The sequence below is a fragment of the Ptychodera flava genome, chromosome 18 (assembly GCF_041260155.1).
Source record: "Ptychodera flava strain L36383 chromosome 18, AS_Pfla_20210202, whole genome shotgun sequence".
Lineage (NCBI taxonomy): Eukaryota > Metazoa > Hemichordata > Enteropneusta > Ptychoderidae > Ptychodera > Ptychodera flava.
In genome coordinates this window covers 19,659,493-19,672,759 of record NC_091945.1, presented here as the reverse complement: position 1 = coordinate 19,672,759, position 13,267 = coordinate 19,659,493, and the positions used below count along the sequence as shown (strand labels likewise).

The window sequence follows — 13,267 nt, the reverse complement described above, 5'->3', positions numbered from 1 at the left end:
CACACAATCATATAATTTGGCCTTATCAATTCATTATGATATTATATGAAAACTTGTGTTCACTAGAGAAATTGACTATAAAATGAGGTGCTTTTAGTAGAATGTGTTGTAAGCTATGGGCCTAGGCTTACGCTTACTGATCTTCCCATCTATTGATTTTAATACAGGCTCGCGCAAGCAAGAAAAACCGAACAGCGTCACTGTGGAGGACTTATTCCAACGCTTACGGCCGTGATATAGCTATAGCGAGTACGTGGATGATCCTCAGTGCAACTTTTGGATTCATTGCCCCGGTTGCCGTTGGTGGCGTGGTAGCATATGCCTCGGCTTGGCACGTTGAGTCCAGTGAACTCGCTGGCAGCCATGTAAGTAAATATGGATTAAGATGGCTTATAAGAGTTCAAGTTTTACTTGTTCTCTTTAAAATTGTCTCTTCAATAATCAAGAATAGCCGGATATAATGAATAAATAATGCTCAACTCATTTTCCGGTACTGTACTATAAAGAGAAAGGGTCGTCGGAACTGCGCCTGTGCGACTTCCTTGTTTACAAACAATATATTTCATACATGAGTTCTAAATGCGTCGCATAAACCATAGACCCTCGAGAAACACGTTTTTCTCGAGGGTCTATGTATAAACATGGCTGTAAAATCTAAATTTTATGATGTGCAATGTGACAAACTATTTCAACTTACACCAACCATCAAAGTACCTTGGATACAGCGTTTACATTGCATTGGTCGTTTGGGTCTCATCCGGGGTCCCATACGACCATCGAGCGCAGTTCCGACACCCTCTCATTTTAAATTCGATGTGGTCACCGTTATTCATAATTTTCGTAACGATGTTCACAATATTAAGGCATTTTATTTATTCAATAAGAATAAAATTCAATCAAAAAGAGGTCATGTTTGATATTTTCAGTTACTGTAATAGTTAAACTTACCTAGAATGTTCCTGCAAGATCACATAAGGTGGACCGCACCTCGGGGACAAACATTCGTAGTCTCAAACTTTTACAATTATCTTCTGATATACCGCTTGTGGAGGTTCATTTTAAAGCTCTTGGTGTAAGAAAACTTTTCACCAGCTTAGTTTTTCGAAATTCGAAAATTTTGCTTTTTCTCCATAAAGTTAACACAGGAATGGCGGCCATTTTGAATTTCAAATATCGGTAAATCTTGGGTAAATTGTTTCTCTAGTACCAATATTTGCATGGTGACCCCCGATTTTATTCTTGATTTTGAAAGAGAGTGATTGAAAGATTCCTTAAGGAAAGTTTGAGGAAAAGTTTAAGTCTTTCATTTTCGAGGCGCATTCTACCTTAAAGTGGCACTCCCAGTTGGTAACATTTTTAAAACACATTTTTTAATGCCAACGGTCGATATTTGACGTGGCGACAGCGCGGATCACGAGCTATCGATAAAAACATGTCCTCAAAAAAGTAAAAGTTTGAATTCCGGTGGCCCACCTAAATTCAGCTTCCGAGCATCGAACGTTCGGCACTGGGCTTATTGTCAACTAAGCTATGGAGTACGAGTCTACGCTTACGCTGCTGTATGCCACAGTACCACTCGCGTCGGTAATCAGTCATGCCCTCTGGGGGAAAGCCGAGTCTTACTGACTCTGAGAAAAAACGGAAAACAAAGTTTGATTCCACCAGAATTCGCATAGGTGACTAGCATAGTTACGTGCGGTTGATACATAGCGGCCGCCGAGTGGTATGCATAGACGCATACCACGCGCGCGGCGTACTGTGTGGCAGACGACAAAATGTAGTCATCGGAGGGGGCTAATATTTGACACGTAAAAACTGATGTTTATGTGGTATTGGTTAAAAATATAGTACAACTGATTAAGAATAATGAAAACGACAAAAACTAAGGAGTTTTACAAAACTTACCTGAGGTAATGGCATAATGCTGTATATAAAGTCTTTGCAGTGGGAAGTAAATTAATTGCGTCGTTCGAACTTATTGTAGATTCCCTAGAATATCGTCAATCAGCACAACAACAAACCTTCGGGGGATTTCGGGTCAAAATCAGAAACGATCGTAAAACTTCGGGATGTGAAAAATACGCTCGGGAAATGACATGTTTTTATCGATATCTCGCGATCCGTGTGCAGTCGCCACGTCAAATATCGACCGTTGGCATGAAAAAAATGTGTTTTAAAAATGTTACCAAGTGGGAGTGCCTCTTTAAGGTAGACTGCGCCTCAGGGACTCTCACATTTCTACGATTTTTTTCTGATCTACCACTTGTGGGGCTCATTTTAGAGCTCTCGTACAAAGAAAAACTTTCACCGTCAAAATAATTTTGAAATCACAAAATGTTGGGTAATTTGTTTGGCTTGTTCCAAAGTTTGAACAGTGACCAACGATTTTTTTTATTTTATTTGGTGAGAGAGTGGTTGAAAGTTTCATTCAGGAAAGTTTGAGCAAAAGTTTAAGTCATTCACTTTCGGAGCGCATACTACCTTAACGTAAAGTTTTACAATTTGACAAATTCTTTTATTGACAGAATAAGACAATTTATTGTATAAAGAGTTTGAAACTGCTTATCAATATCCACGCCATACTTGTAATATCATAGCAAATTGACATTAATATTTTTGCAAGTCCGGTCATTCTAAGCTGCTGACTCAATCATTTATTTTTCAGGAAACGCCGCTTGTGTCAGTGACTGAGTTTTTCAACAACGGGTTCGTACTTGTCGGCATCATTTTCATTGGCATCGTTCTCAAAAGCATAACGATGGCATTTGGAGGGAACATCGCCACCCTGAAGGCAGTCCAAGTCAAAACAGCTTTACAGGTATCAAAGCTAACATCGTGTCATTTACAGCTCATTGCTTGTCCTGTGTTTTACCAGTTGTCAGAACCTATCAAAACGCCGTTCAGAGACAGCCGAGTGTTGAAGCGAACAGAACACAAAATACAATTTCGAATAGATAGCAAAGCCTGTCTATTTATCCGTAACCTTTTTTGTTTATCTGTTCAGTATATGACTTTATCTATTTACCTATCTTAGTAACAATCAATTCATACATCCCAATTTACAACAGTACATGTGCTCTAATTCAAGGGTGTATATGCACATATGTACGTGTTTTATAATATACATGCGTGTATGTATGTATGTATGTATGTATGTAGGTATGTAGGTATGTAGGTATGTAGGTAGGTAGGTAGGTAGGTAGGTAGGTAGGTAGGTAGGTAGGTAGGTAGGTAGGTATGTATTTATGTATGTATGTATGTATGTATGTAGGTGGGGTGGGTGGGTGGGTGGGTGGGTGGGTGGGTAGGTAGGTAGGTAGGTAGGTAGGTATGTATGTATGTATGTATGTATGTATGTATGTATGTATGTATGTATGTATGTATGTAGTTTTATTTTATTAATTTTATTATTTTATTGATAATGACTTCACAGCAGTGGCTATTTATGGAAGACTGTTGGAAAAAAGTATGGATACAGAGTTAAAACACAGAGACAAAACATAGTGAGAAAACAAAGTTTCAATATATTCTCAAAACCGTCGAAAGTTACAGAAAAAGGATCTATGTCACTGTAGTCGTTTAAAAGCAAATTAAATTGTCTCGGGATTCTACTAAAAAGAGAGTTACGTTATATACAGAGTTACGATAGAGAGTTACGTATATATAATATCACATTGTGATTTGCCGTTGATTGCTGAGAAGAGATCTTTCATGAAAAGATAAATTAGCGACACAAGACCTACCTGTATGTATGCATGTACGGATGGCGAATTGATGGAGGGAAGAAGGGCCATGGCCTGCCATTCATTTTCCTTTACGTTGTAGACAATGGTGTACGAGAAATCACTTCACCTATCAACCGCAGTTTTATCTGGTGGCAAGACGACTGCCGGGAAAATAACGAACCACATGTCAGTTGACGTAATGTCTTTACAGAATCTGTGTATGTGGACACTTTTCATAGCGGCCATACCTTACCAGGCAAGTTTAAAGTTAATTGAAGCGTTTGTTTGTTAATCTGCGATCGGTATTTGCACGTTGCTTAATGTGTTACAAAATATTGAAAAAAAATCATTCTTTCTTTGTCTGGAGTGAAGTGCAAGTTCACGTTTACATCACAGGCGTGGTGTCTCAAAATTGGACACGTAAGATTTGTAAATAAGTGTAGCTTCATTTAGCAGTGTAGTTTATGATACTAAATCGGATGCTATATTCATTCTGAATCCCATGCTGTAACAGGCAGCCAGCTTATGCTCCTTTGTAGCCGGGTATACGACCACCACATGCGCAAAGTACCTCCAGTTGACTACAGCTTGGTAGATCATAGAAAGTGAGATCAGTGTTAGTGAAGGGTAACTGATTCACTATGGTAGGGTTGTGAGTTCGAGACTCAAGCATGGCGTTGTGACCGTTCACAAGGCACTGCACTGCTCATTGCTTCATATAGTAATGGGTAGTGGGTATCTCGTCCTCTTATTAAACTTTCTACCTGTTGGATGGTGGACTGGATGAGAAACAGTAAATTAAGGTAATGTGCGCCTCGAAAGTGAAAGACTTAAACTTTTGCTACAACTTTCCTGACAACTATTCTCTTACCAAATCAACAATAAAAATCAGGGGTCATCATGCAAAGTTTGGAACTTGCGAAACACATTACTAAACATTTTGCGAGATTTGAAATTCAAAATGGCCGCCATCCCTGTGTTAAATCTATCGGCCCGGGATAAAAATAAAATTTAGGATCTTCAAAAAACTAAGACGGTGAAAGTTTTTTTTTCTCCATAAGCCCCCACAAGAAGTAGATCAGAAAAAAATTGTAGAAATTTGAGAGTCCGACTATCTGTCCCCGAGGCACGTTCTACCTTAATGAAGTATTCTTTGGACCTGTTTGGTGTATGTAGCCGGTCCAGACGGTCTGACAAGAATTATGTACATGACTCCAAAGCAGCAACCCCAAGGTAGTCATGTGACAATAAATGAAATAGACGAACTGACCGGCAAGGGGGAAATTATTCAATGATGCTCTAAGTTGGTACGCATCTCGAAAGCGAGAGACTTAACTTTTGCTGAAACTTTCCCCAAGGAAACTTTGAACCATTTTCTTACCAGCAGTGAAGACCAGGGGTCACCGTGCGAAGTTTGGTACTAGAGAAACAAATTAGAAATGGTTGCTCGCTATGTGAAATTTTGTAATGTAGTAAATGATGATGAATGAAAAGTGACCCATGACCAACATTAACCGATACTTGAAATTCAGAATGGCCGCTATACCTGTGTTAACTGCATGGGAAACAATAAAATTTTCAACTTTCAAACACTCAGACAATGGAAATTTTTCTTCTCAAGAGCTTTAAAACGAACTCTCAGAAGTGGTAGATCAGAAAGGAATTGTAAAAATTTGAGAGTCGGAATATCTATCTTAAGAATGAGTTTCATTTTCCTCTTTCTTTTATAGATTGTTGTTATTTTGATTCTCCTGTACTGGGAACTTGGCTTTGCTGCATTGATAGGGACGTCAGTCTTTCTGATTGTCACGCCATTACAATACGTCATATCACGGAAGATGACGTCATTGCAGAGAAGAGTATTGGTGAGTAAAGTTTGCTTATATTCAAATCGAAAAAATCAACATATACCACTTCAATTTTTCTAAAACTCCAAGAGTGACCCGAATGTGCAGAAGGTATAAAATTTCAACCCGTAACGATAGTGTTCTCCAAGATGCGATGTAAATTGTTTATATTTTTTCACGGCCTTCACAGAGATGTGCCGATCAACGACTGAAGAAATCCAACGAGGTTTTACAAGGAATCAAACTGTTGAAATTGTACGGCTGGGAGGAACTGTTTTGTTCCTCCATAGAAGCCGTCCGTGGCAAGGAAGTCCGGCAAATGATGAAAGCAGGCACCTGCACTATAGCAGCTAGTGAGTAATAGAAAGATAAGGGCTATTTCTAGGTAGTAAAGTATGACTTTCAGTCAGAAATATTACTGTGACTCATTCTTTGTAAGGTAAAACATGTTGTCAGTAGCATGAACGAAACAGTAGTACTGTAATTACAACAAGCACAGCTCTACGGCTATTTCAACACAAATATATTCGCCTAATAGCTGAAGTACAGTACCTGAACTATTCTGGAACACTATGAGCTATGTTCTATGAAAGAAAAGAGGTGACACTTTTCAGATATTTTTCGAAAGATTCCAAAGATTATTTTCCAGGCGCCCATTCAAATGCCGCACTGTAGTTTCTTTGCAAAAGTGTAATAATGATAATAATTCTGGAAAGGCTTGGCTGGATACACTGACTTATCTACGTCGTTATACATTGAATGCCTTTGTTGGCTGTCGTGTACTATCACAGTCACGTGTTTTCTAAAATTTTGCTCTGCGCCTACGCGCCCTATAGATGTGTATACATATGCCTGTCTTCTCCTCGGGCATATGTACACACGCCTATGGGGCGCTTTGGCGCAGAGCGAAATTTTAGAAAACACGTGACCGTGGTACTATCGTATACATTGAAACATGGGGATCCTCGAATATAACATTACAGATTCAGTATATTTACCCCAAGGACAGTCTATCACAATGTAGTAGGGACTGAAAATTTCGTATTTGTGATGAAATCGTCCTTCTAAATGCACAAAAATATCTTCCATTTTTTTCCTCAGCATTTTTAGCCCAGGCTACCCCTATTGTCGTCACTTTTATAGTAAGTGATTCATAATCTATATTAAGACTTTTTATCATGAAACGTCAAAAAAGAAAGCATGCACAGTTGTACACCTAAATCTCGCTTTGTTGATATCTTCCGTATTGTTCGAAAAGAGAAATTTATTTCTGTCATTCACTATCTTTGTTTGATTAACATATAATATTTGCATACTTAATGTATAAAGGTCTTATTTGGCCACAGGGTGCTGATTACGTTTGAGAGACTAATTACAAATGCATTGTTTTTGTGAAGTATAATTCATATTTACAAATCTTGTCTCAATTTTTCAGTCATTTGCTGTGTACGCGGTCACTAACCCTTCACCTTTGACCCCGGAGTTGGCATTCGCCTCACTGGCGTTGTTCAATGCATTCGTGATGCCTTTGTCCATGGTACCCACTGTCATCACGCTCCTTGTCAACGCCATCGCCAGCACCAAAAGATTGCAAACTTTCTTTGCGGCGGCTGAGGTTGACGAGTCCGACATCGGCCGGATGACATTACGCAGAGGTTTCGACCCTCCTGATGATGATGATGATTATAATACAGAGGACGATATAGATGAGCATGTCGCGGTATGCATTATTTTTTTATATCTCGATTTTAGCCAATGGCATTCTTGGTATAATCTTTTGCCAGTGTAGGTTCGCCGTCAAGGGTGTGTACACAAATTCTAAAAATGAGGAAACTGTAAATTGAATGAATTGTTAAGTCTTCAGCCTTTTCATTTGTTTTAATGAGATCATCCATAGTTTCTGGCTGAGATTAAAGTCACTCCATAAACTAGGAGCCGAAGATAATTTGTGTAGCAGTGTCCTGTAAAGTTGTGAACAGTGTGAAGCTGGTTATAGTTTAATAGTCTTACGTCGAAATTTCGGATAAAGTTGCGAACTTCTTCATTAAAAATATTACGTTTGTGCCATGCAATGAGCATGAGGTCACATGAGTTGTGTTTTAGCTATTTTCACCAAAAAATCTAAGTAACGTATCGCCCGTAGACCTCAAACTATTTCGACTCTGTCGTGTCAAATTCCCCTTCCGCAAATAAGTTCCCTGCGAGCTGCTTACGTCAGTTTCAAAAGTTTTTTAGTCAGTTGGTGAAGATTTGATAGTTTATTAATCATCTTATCATGAGAAACAGTGACTCTTAAGTGATGAGCAAGGAACGTCATGCATGACGTCTTGACTCTCTCGGTGATGTTGGAAGGTGACGGTTCGGTATTCAGTCAGGTTGAGGACACCGCGACATTGCACTTTTATATGATATCCGATATTTACGGCTACTAGATTCTACAATATCGAACTTAGATTGAACGATGAGGTGGTGAAATCTTTACTTGGCTAGAACTCTGAGGTTGTGAAATCTCCGATATATATATCGGATATTTACTTGCGATTTGACAGACTCTAGTATCGTCTAGTATCGATGCTAGAGTCAGTCCCTGGAAGTCGGGCTTGGCCAGAACGGTGAGGTTGTGAAATCTCCGATATATATCGGATATTTACTTGCGATTTGACAGACTCTAGTATCGTCTAGTATCGATGCTAGAGTCAGTCCCTGGAAGTCGGGCTTGGCCAGAACGGTGAGGTTGTGAAATCTCCGATATATATCGGATATTTACTTGCGATTTGACAGACTATAGTATCGTCTAGTATCGATGCTAGAGTCAGTCCCTGGAAGTCGGGCTTGGCCAGAACGGTGAGGTTGTGAAATCTCCGATATATCGGATATTTACTTGCGATTTGACAGACTCTAGTATCGTCTAGTATCGATGCTAGAGTCAGTCCCTGGAAGTCGGGCTTGGCCAGAACGGTGAGGTTGTGAAATCTCCGATATATATCGGATATTTACTTGCGATTTGACAGACTCTAGTATCGTCTAGTATCGATGCTAGAGTCAGTCCCTGGAAGTCGGGCTTGGCCAGAACGGTGAGGTTGTGAAATCTCCGATATATATCGGATATTTACTTGCGATTTGACAGACTCTAGTATCGTCTAGTATCGATGCTAGAGTCAGTCCCTGGAAGTCGGGCTTGGCCAGAACGGTGAGGTTGTGAAATCTCCGATATATATCGGATATTTACTTGCGATTTGACGGACTCTAGTATCGTCTAGTATCGATGCTAGAGTCAGTCCTTGGAAGTCGGGCTTGGCCAGAACGGTGAGGTTGTGAAATCTCCGATATATATCGGATATTTACTTGCGATTTGACAGACTCTAGTATCGTCTAGTATCGATGCCAGAGTCAGTCCATGGAAGTCGGGCTTGGCCAGAACGGTGAGGTTGTGAAATCTCCGATATATATCGGATATTTACTTGCGATTTGACAGACTCTAGTATCGTCTAGTATCGATGCTAGAGCCAGTCCTTGGAAGTCGGGCTTCGCCAGAACGGTGAGGTTGTGAAATCTCCGATATATATCGGATATTTACTTGCGATTTGACAGACTCTAGTATCGTCTAGTATCGATGCTAGAGTCAGTCCTTGGAAGTCGGGCTTGGCCAGAACGGTGAGGTTGTGAAATCTCCGATATATATCGGATATTTACTTGCGATTTGACAGACTCTAGTATCGTCTAGTATCGATGCTAGAGTCAGTCCCTGGAAGTCGGGCTTGGCCAGAACGGTGAGGTTGTGAAATCTCCGATATATATCGGATATTTACTTGCGATTTGACAGACTCTAGTATCGTCTAGTATCGATGCTAGAGTCAGTCCATGGAAGTCGGTATATATCGGATATTTACTTGCGATTTGACAGACTCTAGTATCGTCTAGTATCGATGCCAGAGTCAGTCCATGGTAGTCGGGCTTGGCCAGAACTCTGAGGTTGTGAAATCTCCGATATATATCGGATATTTACTTGCGATTTGACAGACTCTAGTATCGTCTAGTATCGATGCTAGAGCCAGTCCTTGGAAGTCGGGCTTGGCCAGAACGGTGAGGTTGTGAAATCTCCGATATATATCGGATATTTACTTGCGATTTGACAGACTCTAGTATCGTCTAGTATCGATCGATGCTAGAGCCAGTCCTCGGAAGTCGGGCTTGGCCTGAACGGTGAGGTTGTGAAATCTCCGATATATATCGGATATTTACTTGCGATTTAACAGACTCAAATATATTGATATATTGATATTAGAGTCCCCAAATCGCCGATAAATATCGGGTAAATATCGGAGATTTCACAGATCCGGCGTGCCGAGGTACAAGGCAAGTATTCTAGTATCGTCTAGTATCGATATTAGAGTCCCCAAATCGCCGATAAATATCGGGTAAATATCGGAGATTGCACAGATCCGGCGTGCCGGGGCACGAGGCAAGTCATTCTAGTATCGTCTAGTATCGATATTAGAGTCCCCAAATCGCCGATAAATATCGGGTAAATATCGGAGATTTCACAGATCCGGTGTGCCGAGGTACAAGGCTAGTCATCATAGTATCGTCTAGTATCGATATTAGAGTCCCAAACGGCTTCCCATGGAACGACGGCATTTCATTCTAGTATCGTCTAGTATCGATACTAGTCCCGAAAACGTCGATATGTCAAACTTCGATACTAGATTGTAAATATCCGATATTTAAAAATTGTGCAAAGTCGCGCCTTCAGTCAGGTTCGTGCGTCAATGTTGTTAAGTAAACAATGGTAAGCTTATCCCGCTCCATGCAATATTACAGGCCTCCAAAGATGACGTCTCCGACGATCCAAATGCATATCTATTTACCCGAAGAAAAAGCAGTGGAGATGGCAGAAAATCGACAGCGGGGCGAGGTTCACCGAAATACGGGTCATTTGCACAAACAACATCGCAGGATGTCGATGACTTGGAGACAGGTCGGTCTTCCAGTATCCCAGATGGTGTGGCTCTGCAGGTAAACCCTCTTTCATTTTCAAAGAAAAGAGGTGATAAATTTGGGGTAAGGGTATTCTAAGAATTATAGCACACTCTGACAGAAAGATTAAATACTTAGCGTGACATTCAAACAGCAGATCTGACAAAAAGAACGCAGTTTCTATTACAAGGACAACACGAAGTCAAACTTGACATTGTCTCTGTATTTCCTTTGTGTTGTTAGAAGTGAGTAGACAAGAAAAATGGTGAGAAAGTTGGTGTTTCCTATTACCATTATTTTTCAGATGCTACACATGGGAATATGTGATTTTATGCAGCAAATTTTAGACAAATTCAGCACTCAGAAAAATAACGAGCTGACTAGCATCGAAGTGTTGTCTGTATCATTTAAATAATTATGTTAAGTTAATGTGTAAATATTGACCAAACCAAATAAGTTATAACACTTAACGCAATATGTAAGTTAGTATCACATACTGGGTTAATCGGTATCACACATTAGGTCAATATATTACATATTGGGTTAAGTATCATTACACATTGGGTATTGAGTTATTTGTTACATGTCCCAGGTGATGTACTGGAACACTTTTAAGATTAGATTTCGAAAATGTTCTTCTATACATCTTGCTGACTTTCAATCATGTGGAGACTAAAGTGGATTACCGAACAAATAATCAAGATTTAGGTGCCATGGTCATCCAAACTGAAAGAAACAGTCAACATTTTTTTCCGGAGGTGGATATTTGAAGAAAGAAATACTTAGAGGACTTTATCTTGGAATCAAGCTCTGTGACACAATTGTTTATATTTATATAGTTTCTCGTCTTTTTTGTGAGTCTTATAAAATGATTTCATCACATTGGTATCGTCGTGTACAGGTTGATCAGATATGATGAGCCAAAACTAAACTAAAGCGTCACACACACACACACACACACACACACACACACACACACACACACACACACACACACACACACACACACACACACACACATTTACGGTCACCTCTACCTTTGGCGGTTTCTTCTTCAGCTAAAAACGTAACGGAAGGGAAATGTTTCCTTCACAGATTCAGAGTGGCAATTTCGCCTGGGAAGCAGACGTTCTCACTCCAACGCTGCACGACATTAATATTCAGATATCTCGTGGTGGGTATAGAGTGTTTTTCACTGTGTTATTTGAGTAATAACCCGCGCCTCAAGCAGGTATACATGAGACTCGGTAACAGTGCGCGAAATGTAGCATAAGCCGCTATACAGTACTAGAGATATCCCATGATTCATTGTGATGTGTACCGTTGGATATGCCAAAGTGAATGTCTCCCATGTGTGGACAAATTCATAGACTACGTTTTTATTAATTTTCTAACCACCAAAGTTTGGACTAGGTATAGGGATTTGGATATGTAAGTGTTCGATGGATAATTTCTCCGAGTATTTTCCTTTTTGGGGTATAGGATGGGTACAGTGAGCGTGCTATCCATTCAGATATTGTCATGAAGTAGTTATGACGCAGTTCATGATTTTTATTCAAATTTTAAAATATCACGCAATATTAAGAAACTGTCAACAAAATTAAGATTTTTGCATTGAACTATAAATCAGATACGGATTATTAGCATCCATGCATACACCATTCCTTGTTGTGACAGAAACCATGTCGCCAATGTTAACGCGTATTTACAGTTATTAGCATATTCACGGGATATTTTTACTAGCCGCACACATAACACGATTGGAACTAATTTGGGATAATTGGATGATGAAGTAATGTCGATTCAACCTTCAAATGTAACCTCATCTACTTTTCTTTTTCAGTTATGTCACCTCATCTACTTTTCTTTTTCAGTTACACACTTGTTTTTATGAGTAATTTGTAATATCGGAACATTCAGCTATACGGCACCTAACACTTTTGAGAAATTTGAAAAATATGAAAATCCAATTATCCCAAATTAGTTCAAATCGTGTTACATGTAAACAATTAAGGTAGAATGAGCCTGGGGATAGATATTTGGACTCCCAAACTTTTACAATTCCTCTGATCTACCACTTATTTGGGTTCATTTTCAAGCTCTTGATGTAAAAACTTTTCACCGCCTTAGTTTGTCGAAAATCGAAAATTTTATTTTATTCCACACAGGGATGGCGGCCATTTTGAATTTCCAATATCAGTAAATCTTGGACAGTTTGTTTCTCTAGCACCAAAATTTACACTGTGACCCCTGATTTTTATTGTTGGTTTTGAAAGAGAATTGTTGAAATATTCCTTGAGGAAAGTTTGAGCAAAAGTTTAAGTCTTTCACTTTCGAGGCGCATACTACGTTAAGGTACGCATAACACGTAGTTTTCGTGCCGTGCCGCACTGCAATTAAGAATATACCGTTACATACACTGGCACCCCAATACATTAAACTGCATTGTTTAAACTCTGGACATGGCCAACGTCAGACAAAAATGTAATAAGTTGTTAAGAATGATACAATAGGAATTTTTCTCCATATTATTTGACAGGAAAGCTAACCATGATAATTGGACTGGTTGGAAGCGGCAAGTCTTCCTTGTTGTCGGCAATACTGCAGGAAATGACTACGGTATCTGGCTCGGTACAGTTCAATAGGTAAATTCCAATATTGATCATTGTATGTCTTTATCTGGGCACCAACTTGAGGAACGGAAGTTGATATGCTTTC

The 13,267-nt window shown here is 39.5% G+C and overlaps 1 protein-coding gene across 1 annotated transcript in view; it reads left to right on the top strand.

The window, feature by feature from the left end:
- The window catches only part of LOC139117093 (ATP-binding cassette sub-family C member 9-like), a 31,870-nt gene that overhangs the window by 4,975 nt on the left and 13,628 nt on the right, over window positions 1–13,267 (top strand). Inside the window, exons 3-12 of the mRNA XM_070679930.1 lie at window positions 168–365; window positions 2,666–2,818; window positions 3,826–3,981; window positions 5,456–5,590; window positions 5,763–5,925; window positions 6,674–6,714; window positions 7,008–7,292; window positions 10,394–10,588; window positions 11,645–11,723; window positions 13,089–13,194. Coding sequence (XP_070536031.1) covers window positions 168–365; window positions 2,666–2,818; window positions 3,826–3,981; window positions 5,456–5,590; window positions 5,763–5,925; window positions 6,674–6,714; window positions 7,008–7,292; window positions 10,394–10,588; window positions 11,645–11,723; window positions 13,089–13,194 — 1,511 coding nt within the window. The remainder of the gene's footprint in view (window positions 1–167; window positions 366–2,665; window positions 2,819–3,825; window positions 3,982–5,455; window positions 5,591–5,762; window positions 5,926–6,673; window positions 6,715–7,007; window positions 7,293–10,393; window positions 10,589–11,644; window positions 11,724–13,088; window positions 13,195–13,267) is intronic.